The following is a 17,568-nucleotide window of genomic DNA, read 5'->3' on the forward strand; positions in this document are numbered from 1 at the left end:
GTATTGTACACTGAGAAATGGTTAAGTGTGGAATGCATGTATTAGATGACCCATGAAAGTACACTAAGTGGAAAACCCTTTTGGTTTGAGCGTTAAAGGGTGAAGGTGTTATATGTTGTGGTGCACTAGGTTATCTAGTGCATGTTGGCCGCCTGTTGAACGAGGTTTGTTTACACGTAGGCTGCTAGTCTCGACCTTCAGCCCAGGTCGAATGATCTTAACCTTCATCCTGGGCTAAATCAACACAACATTAAGTTCAAACTGAAGGTACAAATGTGTTCATTATGTCAAAGGTTTTGACAAGTTGGCCCAGGTCCAAGGTCTAGACTAATTGGCTCGAATCGTAGGTTGTGAAGACTAGGCTCAGACGGAAGGTCGAGACAAATTGGCATGGGGCAAAGGGTTAAGTCGAGTTATCTCATGTCAAAGGTTGAGACGATTCGTTCCAAGCCTAGAGTTGACAATTCGAGATGAGTCAACCTAAGTCAAATGTCAAGCTAAGTTGACTCGGGCTAAAATGTAGAGTCTAATTATTGAAATATTTTTTAGAATATAACTTTTCTTAAAGGAGAAATTAATTTGTTTTATCCAAAAAAAAATTAAAATCTAAGATATTTTAAGCATTCCATCTAAGCAGTTAAGCCCTTTCTCACTTATATAACCAAGCCTCCGGTGCCACAAAGATGCCTCCATATACATAGCATTCACACTGTCTTTAGCAACCAAAGCTTTAGTCCAATATAATTTAGATTGTTTCTCCCCTCTGGCCATAACCAAGTTACCTTTAGTGAGCTTCCATTTACTAGAACCAAAGTGATTGTCATAACCACAATCATCAAGCAACTGCACAGAGATTAAATTAAAACGAACATCTGGAGCATGTTTGACTCCTTTAAGCAACAACTGCACTCCCATGTTGGTTTGCAGGCAAACATCACCAACACCAATCACTTTAGACTCACCATCATTACCCATCTTCAACACTCCAAAATCACCAGAAGTGTAAGATGTGAAGAACTCCTTCCTAGGTGTAACATGCAGTGTAGCACCACTATCAATAATCCACATGCTCTCATCAGATACAAGGTTAACAGACTCAAAGTCACAAAGAAGAACAAGATCACCATCTGTAGCAGTAGTGACACGATCATCATCATCATGATCATTCTCTCTCTGTTTGCCCTTCTTGTATTTGTTCTCCTTTTTCCATTTAAAACAGTATTTCTGAATGTGCCCAGTTTTATGACAAAAATGGCACTCTAAATTCTTGTATCTTGACTTGGACTTGCTCCTACTCTTCTCTCTACCACCTTTATGTTCCTTTTTCTGACTTCTCCCCCTAGCTTCTGTAACAAGCATCTCAGACTGAGATGAAGAACCATGTGCCTTCCTTCTCATCTCTTCATTAAGAGCACCGCTTTTTGCCATCTGAAAAGAAACAACACCATTCGAGGCAGAGTTCGTAATTGAAACCCGAAATACCTCCCAAGACTCTGGTAGAGTATTAAGCAACCATAATCCCATAACTTCGTCATCAAACTTTATGCCCATTCCTGACAATTGATCTAGGAGCCCTTGAAACTCATTTAAGTGATCAGAAATAGAAGAATTCTCCCTGTACCTCAAATTCATCAAGCAATTTAACAAATACAATTTATTATTGCCCGACTTAGAAGCATACAAAGACTCAATCTTCTCCCACAAAGCTCTGGCATGTGTCTCATTAGCAATATGATTATAAACATTATCTTCAACATATTGCCGAATAAAACCACATACCTGTTGGTGCTCAAAGTCCCATTCTTCATCAGACATAGAATCTGGCTTCTGTGTAGCAAAGACCGGAAGATGCAATTTCTTGACAAATAATAAATCTTTCATCTTGCCCTTCCACAAATGATAATTTGTACCATTCAAAGCAACCATCTTTGCATTTGCCTCCATCATTCAAGCAAGTAAATATAGCCCAACCAAGAGCTCTGATGCCACTCTGATGGGGAAAACAACAACAAACAATATACCAGAGAATGCAGCGGATATAATTTCCCCTAACTTGCAAGAATCTATGAGGAGCAATAATCAAAGAGCAGCAATAATAAATTACCAAAAGCACAAATAAAGGCACCAAGATTTTTAACGTAGAAAACCCCTCAAATCAAGGGTAAAAACCACGAGTCGTCCAGACCAAAGAAATAGCTCCACTATGATCAAGAGTACAAAAGAGTCTCAATCAATAGCACAAATTAGTGCTAACACCCAACCAAATAACAAAGCAACAAAGCTTTCAAATAGAGAAGAACAAGAGGGGAAAACCTCTACAAATCACTGCTGCAGTGCGAAATTAATATCTCCCAACTCAGACCTCGTATCAAAGATCCGACCGGTCAGAATGAAGAGCAATGAGTTCCGAACCTGCTGTAAAAATTTCAGCCCGATCCAACGGTGAACGAATCCGCAGCGTCGAATTTACTGCGACAGCTCTATGAAAAACGTGAACAGAATTTTCCCTCTACCTCTCCCTCTATGTGTTAGGGCTTTCAGTGTATTCTGACTCTATTGTTCTGCCTCTCTCTTTATTTTATAGCCTCCTCTCCACTAGGTTAAGTGAGACATGAGCTTCTCAAATTTTGGGCCTTTTCTCCACATAGGAAGGGAGCCCAATACCCAACAGTCATATATAACAAATATTAATCTTGCAGACTAACCTGGTTTCTTTAAATATAATACAGAATCTATTACCTTTTCACCAACTATTCTTCGTTCTTAAAAACATTCCGCGATATTTTCTATAAAAAAGTCTTCTGAATTGAATTCTGAAATCCAATTGATCAATGCACCCTTAAAGTGACTTTCTAAAGGTTTAACGTGAAGGTGACAGAAAAAAAAAAAGTATGCACGCTGAGCTGGATTCACGAGGAAAAATATAAAACTTATATGGGTCTGTCTGTCTAACCGACTTTGAGATTACATATAAAAAATGTTAATCTTTGCAGCAGCTGCATTGTTGAATATAGTGTTTGTTTTACATTATCCTATAATAATTTGTCACGTGAATGTTTATATAATATATATATATATATATATATATATATATATATATATATTTCATAAAATTTCTTATTAGACTATTCGAAATGTTGATAAGTCCATAAAGAGGGTATTTTTAACATTTATCATTACTGTTTTACTCACTTCAATTCCTTTGATCGAGTTGGCTGCTTCTTCATCATCATCTTTCAATGTCAGGGATATTTGAGACTTGGTTTACTGATATTCTTTTGAGTTTTGGTTTACTGAGATTAAGATTATAATTGAAATAGTTGAGAAATAATTTTTATCTGTATAACTCTATCGATACTTAAATTATGCACATATCTTACACAGTATGGTCTACTTATGCATTTGGTGATATGCGATGTATTCTTTTAGTTTTATTGAGTTTGATGAGTTTTTGCGTACAAAATTTAAGAGATTGTTTATGCGTAGGTCTTAGCGCACTTCGAGACTACATATCAAAGATATTAGTCTTTCCACCACTAACCTCCTTCCCTTTAATATAATATAGTCTATTACCCTTTCACCAACCATTTTTTCGTTCTTCGTAAACAAATGGAACGTGCTTTGGTATTTCAAAATTTTATGGTTACCTAGGTTTTTTGTTTTATGACAACTTATATTCTGTGATGACATTTTATATTTTGATACATTCATAACATATAATATTTTATTCTGAAATTTCTTAGATGAGATGATAAAGTTTATGAACAATTGTTATAATTACATCTTTTAATTGATTAATAATAGATTGCAGACAGTAGCATGGCAAAATTCAAAGACTAAACTCTTTAAAAGTAATTGTTAAAAATTAAAACCAATAAGTCGTAACAAGAAGGTACTAGCACAATCGGTATTTTCCATTAATGCTTTACTTTGGAAAAGACTCGACTTTAATTCCTTTGATGGAGATCGCTACTTCTTCTTCATCTTCATCTTCATCGTTCTTAAAATCTGAACCCCACTTCATAAACGACGTGTTCATCAACTTTCGGGAAGAGGAAATCAGTAGAAAGTTCATTTGGCATCTAAACAATGTCCTTTTACAAGCTCAAGTCAAAACTTTTGTTGACGAGAAGAATCTGCAGGAGAGAATGAAGCTAGAAGAACACATGGGAGCAATAGCTTGCTCTAAGATTGCAATAATTGTTTTCTCCAAAACGTACACTGAATCTGCCCTGTGTCTTCGTGAGCTTGAAAAAATCATTGAATGCCACGAAACTTTCGGCCAAATAGTTATGCCCGTATTTTACCAAGTTAACCCATTCGATGTATGTACTAAATGTGATTTTGGAAAAGCGTTGGAAGAAGCTGCAGAGGAAAGCTATTCAGAAGAACAGCTGAAACATGTATTATCCAGGTGGAGCCATGCACTCACCAAAGCTGCAGTTATCACTGGTTGGGATGTCAAAGATTTCAGGTAAATAAATGAATCCTTGTTCTTTCTTTCGTTTGAGAGTGAATGAAGAATATGTTAAGGTTGTGATTTAATTTTGGTAATACATTGGCATTCATCTTGAAGGCATGATGGTGAACTTGTGGAGGTAATTGTTAGCCGCATTCAAACATTACTGGACTATAAAGACTTGTTTATTACCAAATTTCCTGTTGGATTAGAGTCCCGTGTGGAAAAGGTGATCGGATGTATTGAAAATCATTCCAACAAAGCTTGTATGATAGGGATATGGGGAATGGGAGGATCGGGTAAAACTACCGTAGCCAAAGCCATATACAATCGAATTTATCGTACATTCATTGGTAAGAGTTTCATTGAAAATATCAGAGAAGTTTATGATGGAGTGAGTAGAAGCAACATTCATTTGCAAGAACATCTTCTTTATGATGTCCTAAAATCCAAGTTGCAGCTGGAAAGCATTTCCTTGGGAAGAACTATGATCGAGAATGAACTTTCTCGAAAAAGGTTGCTAATTGTGCTTGATGATGTAAATGAATTTGACCAATTAGACAGCCTATTTGGAAAAGAACAATGGTTTGGTCAGGGAAGTGTAATAATCATTACAACTAGAGATGTACGACATCTTAGGAGAAATAACGTAGATTATGTTTATAAGACAGAGGAAATGAACGAAACTGAGTCCCTCGAGCTTTTTAGTTGGCACGCTTTTGGAGAAGAAAAACCAATAGAAGACTTCAATGATGTTGCAAGAAATGTAGTTGGTTATTGTGGAGGACTACCTCTAGCTCTAGAGGTTCTTGGTTCTTACTTAAGTGAGAGGACAAAGAAGGAGTGGAAAAGTGTGTTTTCAAAACTAAAAATAATTCCAAATACAAAAGTTCAAGAAAAATTGAGAATAAGTTTTGACGATTTACGTGATGAGGTGGAACAGGAAATATTTCTTGATATATGTTGTTTCTTTATTGGTAAAGAAAGAGGCTATGTTACAGAGATACTAAATGGTTGTGGACTACAAGGTGATATTGAAATAAGAGTTCTCATAGAGCGGGCTCTCATTAGCGTTGAAAGGAACAACAAACTTGGAATGCATCCTTTGCTACGAGACATGGGAAGAGAAATTATTCGTGAAAGATGGCCAGTGGAAACAGAGAACAGGAGTCGATTATGGTTTGATGATGATGTAAAACATATACTGACAAACAATACTGTAAGAACATTCTTTATATCATTTTGAAATTTCTCATGAAAATGTTCTCTTTCATATGTGCAATGCATGTGTTCTTAGCTTCTTTGACTAAACATTAAGTATTAATGATCAAGAGATATTTAGGAATTTCTCAATTGTTTCTATTTGTTATTTTCGTCACAGGGGACAGAAGATACCGAGGGATTATCCCTGAAACTGCATTCAACCAGCACAGATTGCTTCAAAACTCGTGCTTTCAAGGAAATGAAGAGATTGAGATTTCTACAATTGGATAATGTACAACTTGCTGGAGAATATGGTTATCTTTCTAAACAGTTGAGATGGATTTGTTGGCAAGGGTTTCCTTTTAAATACATTCCAAACAACTTTCATATGAAAAGTGTAATTGCAATTGATTTAAAACATAGTTATCTTCACCTCGTCTGGAAAAAAGCCCAGGTATTTATTTTATTCTCGTTTCTTTTAAAACTCAATATGTTCATTAAACTAGAATAGTATAATGTGTTTTGGTTATAACCATCGAAGTTTTTTTTTTTCCTTCTCTAATGTTCTATCAATAAACTTATCTCTGTAGATTTTAGAGTGGCTAAAAATCCTTGATCTTAGTCACTCTATGTACTTGAGAGAAACACCTGACTTTTCCAGATTACCAAGTCTTGAACAACTCATTCTAGAAGATTGCCCAAGTTTGTGCAAGGTACACCCATCCATTGGAGATCTCGGCAATCTGCAATTGATAAATTTAAAGAACTGTACAAGTCTAATCAATCTCCCCAGAGAGGTATACAAGCTAAAATCTTTAACAACTTTTGTCCTTTCTGGTTGTTTGAAGATTGACATATTGGAAGAAGATATAGCGCAAATGGGATCCTTGATAATACTAGTTGCAGAAAATACTGCTGTAAAACAAATTCCATTTTCAATTGTAAGCTCACAAAGCACAGGATATATATTCCCAGAAGGATTTAAATCTAAAATTTCTCGCTTTATCATTCAATCTTGGATGTCACCAACATTGAATCCCCACTCTTCTTGCCTGTATTGGATGAAAATAGAGGATTATAATTGGCATGTGCATTGGCCATTGCATACCGGCCTTGCAAATCTTCGAAGTATTTTAGTTAAATGTGACAATAAGTTTAAACTAGCTTTTCTAGTGAAATCAATTGTTGTCGAATATGGTGTAAATTTTACAGAATCAAGAATTTCAAACCAGCGCTTGAGGTTTTCTTTGATTGGTGTCGGAAGATGTAATGAATTCCTCAATACACTGAGCACTAGAGTTTCTGAGGTTCCTTCTCTATCTCTGTACCTTTGTTTACATACCTTCACCATTCATTTCGGCCATTAGTTAAGACAGCATGAAATGATCCAAATACAGTATCTTAAAAAACTACAATACTCACTGTTTTGCATTTGTCGTTTCTATAGTTGCAATGCTTCATTTAAATGTACCTGGTTTTAATGATTGACAAGCTAAACGATCATGCTACACTTGGTTCAAAGACCTGTAATAATTAACAAAAATGAACAGCAAAAACTATTAACAGTTTGGTTAACCTTGACCTGTGTATTACATTGTAGTTTAATTAAAAAGCTTATTTTTGTGTTTGGAATACATTGTAATTTGAATTAAAAATGCCCATATTTGTGAACTGGAATGATCAAATAATGAATAGCAAAGTTACATACATGACTAACCCTTTGATTTCATGGTACAGGAATTGGCAAGCAGCGAGTCTTGTGAATTCTCTGTTCCAGGAGACAACCATCCTTATTGGTTTGCCCATATGCGTAAGGGATATTCTGTTTCTTTCACCGTGCCTCAGGATTGTGACATCAAGGGAATGATTTTGTGTTTTGTTTATTTATCAACCCCTGTAATCGTGGCAACTGAATGTGTTACAAGTGTCTTAATTGCTAATTACACAAAGTGCACACTACACATGCACAACCATGACACAGTAATTTCCCTTAATGATGAAGATTGGCGTGGCATAATATCAAATTTAGGACCTGGAGACAAGGTGGAGATTTGTTTGACTTTTGGTCATGGATTGGTGGTCAAGAACACAGCTGTGTATCTTATATATGGTGAATCAAATGACATGGAAATAGAGCCTTGCCGAGCCAAAGGAAAATGCTCTGCATAAATTCATTACGAATATGGGAAGGTGTGATTTCTTCTAAGTTGTTTTTCTTCATTGACAACACGACATGATCCCTAGAGTTATAGAATTAAATCCTATCCATGTTTATAATTTATTTCTTTGCATCGTTTTCTTGTTTCTGTTGAGTAGAAGTTTATAGTTATGAAATTCAATGTTTATTTTACCTTGTTTCTTAGTTTTATGCTGTATTTTGGAATTCAATTTGACTGGATCATATTTCCTTAGCCACTGTATACACATTTGAAGCTTTTAATTCTTTCTTTGTTTTCCTTTTACTGCTGCATGTGGCTAAAAATTGGGGGATACTAGTTTAGAAATACACACCTAGCTGGTGTGCAATAAGAGTAAGCCAGTGTCAACAAATGAAAATGATTGTAATTATAAGATGGCAAGTAACATAGGAAAACTATTGTAGTAAGAACAGTAATTATAGTAAGGTTGTAGATGTTTTTTATAATTGTTTTGTTTTATAACTATCATTAACATACATTTAGTCAAATATTAAACAAGATTAATGACTAACTAGAAGTGATTTGTATATTATTATAAATAGTAATTAATTATCTACTCACTTGTAATCACTGATCTATTTGTAGAACCTTTTAAGAAATTATCTCTTTGTAAAGGATTTTGGTGATAAAAAATATAAACGTGCATTATATGTAGTGCTTATGAACCTTCTAATGTGTATTTTATGAAGTAGAAGTTGTTAATGATAAATATTTTTTACACATAAACTCAATCATAGATGATAACTTTTAATTTGTTCAAATTAACTCAAACATATATTGCTCTTATAAAAGGATTTTTTTTATATATATATAAATGCAGAAACAACTTCTTTGAACAATGTTAAAAAAAACCATATTATAAAGAATCATTAATTCCAAGAAACGTGGAGCAATCAATATTTGTACCATATCATAAACATATTATTGCTAATGTTCTTTTCATACTTCCTTAACTATTTATAAGGAAGTGGAACATGATATGCAAACAAAGTTATATCAAATATATATTTATGCAAATGATTATGTTATCAAGTATAAAAGGTTAATCGGATAATATCTCTAAAGATTGTGCAAGTAAAGAATTATATTTATGACTCATAGAAAGGACAAAGTTGTTACCTGATCAATTCAAATAAAGAATTATAAGAAACTTTATTGTGTGTTTGGATGGGGCAATTTAAGAGAGTAATTCATTTATTTGGAGAATTTGAATTTCTTTAAAGTAAAATGACTTGTTTGGACGAGTAAATTAAGAGAAAATTGAAATTGAAGAATTTTAAGAAGGTATTTCAAATAACTAAAATAGTAGAATTTGAAATTCTCTTAAAAAAGAAGGAAAATGAAATTCCACAATTTGTGGAAATCCTCATTGTTAAAGAAGAAAAAAGGTCACGGTCGACTTGGCCTCCAATCGACTAAGACTGACTCGGCCGAATTTGGTCAAATTTTAGTTAATGCGAACTTGACAGAAATTCAATTAAGACCGACTCGACCGAGGTCGGCCAAATATTTGGCTAGGGTCAACTCAACCGAATTCGGTCTAGGCCAACTTGACCGAATTCGGTCGGGATCGACTCGATCGAAGTTTGGTCGGGACTAACTCAATCGAATTCAGTTGATACCGTCTTGACCAGGTACGACTAGGGGCCGACTCGACCTAATCAACCTCGAGATAAATTGGGCTGAGACGACTCCATCTGAAATTCGGCCAAATTTGTACGGATTGACCCCTACCAAAATTTGGCAAAATTTGGTTGAGCGAACACCGACCTAAACTTGGTCAAATTGGACTGAGTTTACGCTAGCCAAAATATGGTCAATTTTTAGTCGGTTCAATCGAAATTTGACTAAATTTAAATATTTTAAGTTGACTATTGCATTTCAATTTCTTCGAATTGTTGAAATGACTCATCCAAGCACAAGGCTATACTTTTCAAATATCCTCTCTTTTATTATATATTTCTTTAGTTTTATTTATAACAACTTATAGATTTTTGTAATTTTGTTTACACTAGTGCAGGGAAGGGAAATGACAGCGGTTATTTTCAGCTTTTGGCTTCGGGTCCGCAACCGCTGCATATACGACCGAGGTAAAAAGCCAGTAGTTTATGCCTCGGTTACAACCCGAGGCATATAAAATATTTACTGCCTCGGTTTCCGCCCAACCGAGGCCTAATGCGTACCAGAAATTCAAAAAATAAAAAAAATTTAATATACTTTATGCCTCGGTTAAAGCTATTTTTTTTTAAATTCTGGTCCTATTTCATTCAAATCTAGCACATTTAACCTGCAAATTTTGAACCAGAAATACAAACCCAGCCAGAAACAATATCATATTATAATTGATGGACTCATTACAATACTTAAATACTATTCATATTGTAGCACTCATTACAATATCATGTGCTTCCATAAACAAATATACTAAGTACTATTGTATTTGAATAATATACTTTGCCAAAGCTATCATTAAATATTTGATGGACTTGACGGGGATTGATGTACTAGTACCAAATCTCTGCACACAAGAGAATAATTTAAATTAGTATATAAACTAAGCCAAAATTGCATATAAGTATTTCATATAGTGAAACAATTACCGTTTCCCAACCACTTGTGATACGAGCACGTACAATAGTTGATATCCATTGCATTACATAGTAACCGCACTCATATGAGCCGGTTTGTAAATTACACTACAATGAATGCACATATATAAGTAATTGATGAAGAAAAGAAATTGAATAATTATAATACTATAGACCAAAATAGCAAACCTTGAGGCTCAACCATGCTAGCCTTTTTGTCATAGCAGTTGATTTCCCTAACAACATGCTATGTCCAGCGATTGAACTATGAAAAAGGTAAGGTGTTAAGATACAATTATATAAGAAAGAAAGTTCATAAAATTAAGGTTCTTACCAATCTATAACTTGTCTCAGATGGTTAGGAGGAGGCCTGTGCAAGGAACAAAGCCACACAGCAATGTTGTCCTTCATGGAAATTACAACTAGTTGCCAATGATGCCTGCAATAAAACAAAATTCGTTGTTGTACCTTAAAATAATATATTATAATTAGAAGTCAACAAACTACACTTACCCAAAAATATAAGGGACAAAATATATTTTCTTCCCTTGTCCAAAGCATTCAGTGACGTATGCTTGAATGTCATCAAATTTATTGCCTACATGAGTGAGTTGGGGGTCTATGAACCCATATACATCACTCAACCCCATATTGTTACTGACACTAAAAATATACCTGGACAAAAACATTTATTTAATATAAGTTACTATATAAATTAATTAAACATAATGAATAGTTTAGATGCTTACATCATCCATAACTGAATAAGGGTAATATTCAGTTCTTCTGTACCCGACGCAAGCTCTAAGACATCTTGCTTATGCAGGTACATTGGGATGTCACTATCTCTCCCAAATACATCAGAATCCCATGGAACTACCATCGGCTTATCACTAATGATGTCAGCAAGCTAGTGTAATGCACCAAGAGGATCGTCCAAAGATATTGGAATCTTCATAGGTTCAGGACTTTCCACTTCATGCGACTATTAGTACATGGAAAAAATAATTTGATTGTGAACATAAATAACATGTAAACTTAAAATGCAAAGTACTATAAGGTGAGTTTGGGGATCCATACCAAAGGGTCGGAAATAGAACCAACTAAATCTTTAGGCCAGGCGAGGAAAGACTGAAATGCCTGTGCCACAGTATATACCTCATCTGTTGGCACAGGAACTAAAGCATTTGGTATAATAACTTCCTCTACAGTGACCTTAACCTCATCATCCGCCAGCTCCATACCATGAAGAATAGTGGCTGCCTCAAATTTTGTTCCACGAGCAACTAGTGTCTTCCCTGTACCATGCAGAACATATAGTTCACATCGATGAGTGTTGTCTGCATCATCCCCTGGTACAGCTGGACCCGAGCAACTCCCCTTTTTGCTTCTACCTGTTGGGGGCACAAAAGATTCTGCTTGGGGAATTAGTTGCGGAGGGTTGCCATGACCACCAAAATGTTGCTCGAATTGACGCATAACCCTTTCAGTGATTTGTTCTGTCAACCGTTGAGTCAGTTTTTCTTCATACTCAGCACTATGTGTCCATGAAGATTGACTAGAGGAGCCACCAAAAAATTGACGAATGCCGACTCCTGATCCAGCAGCACGCACACGTCCGGGGTGCTCAGGTCGTCCAATTGCAGTAGCAAGAATATCATGACGACCTTCTGGAATAAAAGTACCTTGGGAGCTCTGCTCAACCAAGGAGTCCTACAATATAACACAAGAAAATTAAGAGAAACTCGGTATAAAATGATATTAATGTTTTAGTAAAGTTAACTCTTACAATTTTTTCAGAGATTTCTCGTGCAGTTTTGGAAGTGTAGGTGCCCGATGATCGTAGGCGGGCTAACTTCCACTTTTGATGACGAGATGGTGGTGAAGGAGGCGCAAGACAATCATCTTCAAAAGGTGGGGGCCTAGATTTTTCTTTTTCCTTCAATATCTTTTCTTCAAGCTTTCTATACCCACCACGAGACAATATGTGTGGATTTTTATTTTTTTTACTTATTGCTTGGGCTTTTGTCCTTATTTCCTGTAACATATAATTGATTTTATGAATTAGTTCAACTTGTAGACAATTTCAACAAATTTTTGAATTCAAGTAAACTAACCTTCCATCGCTCAGATGTACGAGACTCAACAAACTGACGCCAAGTGTCTTCATCAATTGAAGTGTATAGCTCACGTGGATCTTCATTCTTTTTAGATCCATAGACATACCTAGACGTTAGTTTTGTCTTAAAACCACGAAAATCTTCGGCGACTGCTGCCAGACATCTATGTTTAAGTGTCGGCACATTTGGAATATCAAATGTCGTCTGCAATAAAGAAAATGAACATCAATAAGTGTTTTACCAATATAATAAAAATATAAATTAAAAAAATTACGTGACATAATTTACCGTTAGATCCTGCCATATCATGTTCCGTTGAACTTCAGACACATGATCGAAACTAGGAGTAAGGATGGATATTCTGTCACGTGCCAGTACTCCTAGATAGCTTCTAAAGAGGTCTCCATTACGACCTGAAGCTTGACCAGTGATGACGTCAATAATGACATGAGTCTTCTTACCTTTAGCTTTTCTCAACATGAGCTTCCTCAATCTAGTGGCTCCTCTGGTGGTTCTCTTTTTAGGCAATTCATCCTCCGATGATGATGATGAAGTCTGATGGTCAGCCATATATCTGTTGTTAAAAGAAAAAAATACAAAAGATTAATAACAAATAACATATTATTTCACAAAACACGTAAATTTATATAAACAATTCAGATTCATACATAAAGTTATGGATTGGTCATATGTATATTCCCTCATCGTGATCTTCCCGAATTGCTTGTACATCGTCAAGTACTGGGGCCTCATCAAAATCTATCGCTGTTTTAAATGGATGAGTGTCAGCAATATGAAGGTTACTCAAATTCTCTTCATTACATTCAATTTGTTTCTTGCCATGAAGAGCAACAAACCAATGTTCAGTTGCAGGATCTTTTACATAAAAAACTTGAGATGGTTGATGTGCCATGATAAAAGGCTCGTCTCGATAACCCACCTTTCGAAAATCAACTAGAGTCATACCCGATTCATCAATTTTGACACCACTCTTATTATCAATCCACTTACATTTGAAGAGTGGAATAGTGAACACAGTATAGTCAACCTCCCATATCTCTTCTATTACACCATAGTACGTCATTGACCCAATTACCGGATTTTGATCTTTGGATGTGGAAAATTGCAGCGACTCAGCTTCAAGACTCACTCCACTATTTTGTATTGTGCTTTTATCGTCCAAAGACTTTGTGTAGAATGTGCAATTATTAATTTCATAACCTGTAGAAGTTACGACATCAAATTTCAATCCATTTGCTAGCCACATCAAAGTCTCAGAAGATTGTGAATCTTTCAAAACCTCAGATTTAAACCAAGGCATGAACGTTTTGTTATGCTCCATCAACTGTCATTTCTCTGATTGTCTTGGATGTTGTTTCTTTACAATGGCTTTGTGTGCAGATAAGTAAGGGATCACCTCATCAGTGTTGTTCAATATGTATAGATGTGCTTGCAATAGTTCTGCGCGAGATTTGGTTACCACATTCACACCCCGGATGTTGTTACTTATAGAACACCTGTTCAACCATGATCTAGGAGGAACTCCTATCGGATTTGCTTTTGTCATGTAATCTGAACAAAACTCAATACTTTCTTCTGCTATATACCTTTCAATCATTGAAGCTTCTGGACGATATTGATTTTTCACGTACCCTTTCAAAATTTTCATATAGCGTTCAATAGGATACATCCATCTTAAGTATACTGGCCCACAGAACTTGATTTCTCTTACCAAATGAACAACCAAATGTACCATAACATCAAAAAAGGATGGAGGGAAAAACATCTCCAGCTGACACAAGATGATAACAATCTCACTTTGAAGGTCATCTAACTTTAAAGGATCGATGACTTTACTACAAATTGAAGAGAAAAATGAACACAAACGAGTTATAGTTTGTCGAACATTTTTTGGCAAAATTCCACGAATAGCCACCGGTAACAATTGTTGCATTAAGACGTGACAATCATGAGACTTCAGGCCAACAAGCTTCAAATCCTACATTGACACTAAACTCTTAATATTTGAAGAGTATCCTTGTGGTACCTTGACACTTTTAAGACAAAGGCAAAAACTTATCTTTTCTTGTCTAGACATGGTGTAACATGCGGGAGGCAAATAAGTACGCTTACTAGCCTCCCTTGGTGCCAAGTCTTTGCGAATATTCATTTCAAGCATATCCAACCGAGCATTTACTCCATCTTTTGTCTTTCCTTGAATGTTAAGTAGTGTACCAATCAAGCTATCACACACATTCTTCTCCACATGCATTACATCTATGCAGTGTCTAACCTCTAACTTCGACCAATATGGAAGATCAAAAAATATTGATTTTTTCTTCCAAGGGCTCGTTGTAGATGATTTCTTAGAGGTTTTCCCAAATACATGATGTATTTTATTAACTTTTTCATGAATTTGAAAGCCATTCAATGGAATTGGTGCATCATCATTCTCTTGATGTCCATTAAATGATTTTTTTAACCTTCGATAAGGATGATTCGATTGCAAAAATCTTCGATGGCACATATATACTGTTTTCCTTCCGTATTTCAATTGATGAGTTGCAGTGTTTTCTTCACATATAGGACATGCTTTATGACCCTTGACACTATATCTTGACAAATTACCGTAAGCTGGAAAATCATTAATTGTGCAAAATAACATTGCACGCATCATGAAAGTCTTAGAAGTAAAAGCATCAAATGTTTCAACCCCATCCTCCCACAACATCTTCAAGTCTTCAACTAGTGGACTAAGATAAACATCTATGTCATTTCCAGGCTGTCTTGGACCGGATATCATCATAGACAACATCATGTACTTTCTCTTCATGCAAAGTCCAGGAGACAAGTTGTAAATAAATAATATAACGGGCCAACAGCTGTGGTTGGTACTTAAATTACCAAATGGATTCATTCCATCAGTAGCTAAACCAAAGCGAATATTTCTACATTCTTCACCGAATTGGGGGAACTCGTGATCAATATTTTTCCATTGCATTGAATCAGCTGGATGACGAAGCAGGCCGTCACATCTTCTCTCATCTGCATGCCATCGAAGGTTTTTAGCGTCTTTTGGATTCGCAAACAAACGCTTAAGTCTAGGTACGATTGGAAGGTACCAGACTACTTTCAAAGCGGATCCATCCTTTTCTAACTCACCTTTATCTTCATTGTTAATTTTCTCCTTGTACCGTGATAAGCCACACTTCGGACACTTTTTCAATCCTAAAAATTCTTTCCTATAGAGTATGCAATCATTAGGACATGCATGTATCCGTTTATACTCCATACCCATCGGACAAAGAATTTTTTTGGCATCATAGTTGCGAGTGGGTAGTGTATTTCCATCTAGAAGCATTTCATTCAACAACACTAATAATTCTGTGAAACTCTTATCGGTCCACCCATTAGTCGCCTTCAAATTCATCAATCTTAACACCGCTGACAACCTTGTAAACTTAGTTGAACCAACATACAACGGAGTCTCTGAATCAGTAGAGATTGTCTCATACACGTGCGCTTGGGCAAAAGCTTCAGCGCCAACATCACGAATCATGTCCTCTAATTTGTCTTCTTCATGTTGATCTTCCACGATGGAATCCACAAAATTTTCAGTTCGGGAGACAGTTGGAAAGTCTATTAATTCGCCATGCCATGTCCATATTGTATAACTTGGAAGGAAACCATCGCAAATAAGATGTTCCCTAATTGAAGTTGCATTCAACTTTCTCGCATTCAAACAATTCACACAAGGACATCTAAACTTCACTTCATCATCACTTCTACCTTCATAACGTTGCGCAAATTGTATAAATTCTTCTACTCCTTTCTCATACTCAACACTGATGCGTGGCAAGTAAATCCAGTCTCGATCCATACGTTTATATACTGAAATTGTGTGAACAATTTCAGTAATCTTTAAATGAATGATCACCTCGCTTTTGTATTTAAGGTGTGACCCTATCCCATTCAAGAAGATTCACTTCTTCTAGTTTATTGGTACATATTAATTTTAAAACACATATCTTAAATTTCACGAAATTTCGCCAGCATTTCGCATTGGTCTTCAGGTTACACGAAATGAAAGTGATTATTAACCACAGTCAAATATGCACCCAAAGATTAATACAAAACACAATTGACAAATATTCATGAATATTGAGATATGTATATTAAAATAGACATGCACTAATAAACTATTAAGAAGTGATTAATCTTCTTAAACTGTCCAACCGGACAATTCAAGATTGAATACATTTAAATTATTAGTATTGTCTCCTTTTAAAAAAAATACACATTCTTTAAAAAAAATACTTGGAGACAAGTAAATAATTTTCGTATTCAATCTCAAACGGGAAACTATGGCTAACTCCATGCAACGACAATTTGAGATCAAACAAAATAAATTGATTTACTTTAAAATATAAATAAAAAACATACTAAATAAACAATATACTAAACAATTATAAGCTCATAATAAAATTAAGAACCTAGAGTGTGAGACGTGAGTAGCAACGGAGGAGAATCAATTGTACCCACAGTCGGACAACAGGGATACTACGTCAACACTGTCAAAAGTTTAAAATAAATTCTCATGAAATTGATACATACTAACTCCTAGGATCCAAATTATCTCCTAGTACAAACAATCCAAAATTTCTTCCATATTTTTAATAATCTCAAATTCAAGATTGAAAATATAAGAACATACAAGCAATCCAAAAAAATTAAATCCAGCGAATCCAAAAATAATCCAAATCATAAAAATAAACATACCAAGGAGCGGGGGATTGAATGGAGGCAATGGCAACGACACCGGAAGAACCTCCTCGAGCTGCGTGCAGTGGCAGTGGAGGCAGACTAAACAGAATTGCAGTAGCCGTTGGTGATGGTTGCTCGAAGAACAAACACGTTGCGGCTCCGGTGGCAGTGCACGACTCCTCAAAGGTGCAGCGATGGTGGTGGTTGGTCAAAGAAGAAGAAGAAGCCGCGGCGGT

The 17,568-nt window shown here is 35.6% G+C and overlaps 1 protein-coding gene and 2 pseudogenes across 2 annotated transcripts; 1 reads left to right on the forward strand and 2 right to left on the reverse strand.

Annotated features, from left to right (window-relative positions):
• Positions 1-3,884: 3,884 nt before the first annotated feature.
• LOC114166335 (disease resistance protein RPV1-like) lies at positions 3,885-8,062 on the forward strand (annotated as a pseudogene). The gene is made up of 5 exons (XR_014985210.1): positions 3,885-4,474; positions 4,577-5,678; positions 5,841-6,116; positions 6,253-6,969; positions 7,400-8,062. The product of XR_014985210.1 is annotated as a disease resistance protein RPV1-like (transcript).
• Positions 8,063-10,291: 2,229 nt separating this feature from the next.
• On the reverse strand, positions 10,292-11,416 carry LOC146882543 (uncharacterized). Its single transcript, XM_085667445.1, has 6 exons — positions 11,198-11,416; positions 10,962-11,123; positions 10,783-10,887; positions 10,638-10,713; positions 10,461-10,556; positions 10,292-10,378 (listed from the first exon to the last, which is right to left on the reverse strand). The coding sequence occupies exons 1-6, from the start codon at positions 11,329-11,331 to the stop codon at positions 10,292-10,294; spliced, it is 660 nt and encodes a 219-aa protein (XP_085523571.1). The 5' UTR covers positions 11,332-11,416.
• Positions 11,417-13,253: 1,837 nt separating this feature from the next.
• On the reverse strand, positions 13,254-16,566 carry LOC146882544 (uncharacterized; annotated as a pseudogene).
• Positions 16,567-17,568: the final 1,002 nt, after the last annotated feature.

Source organism: Vigna unguiculata, chromosome 10 (genome assembly GCF_037176805.1).
Source record: "Vigna unguiculata cultivar grain cowpea cultivar isolate G323 ecotype 2 chromosome 10, ASM3717680v1, whole genome shotgun sequence".
NCBI lineage: Eukaryota > Viridiplantae > Streptophyta > Magnoliopsida > Fabales > Fabaceae > Vigna > Vigna unguiculata.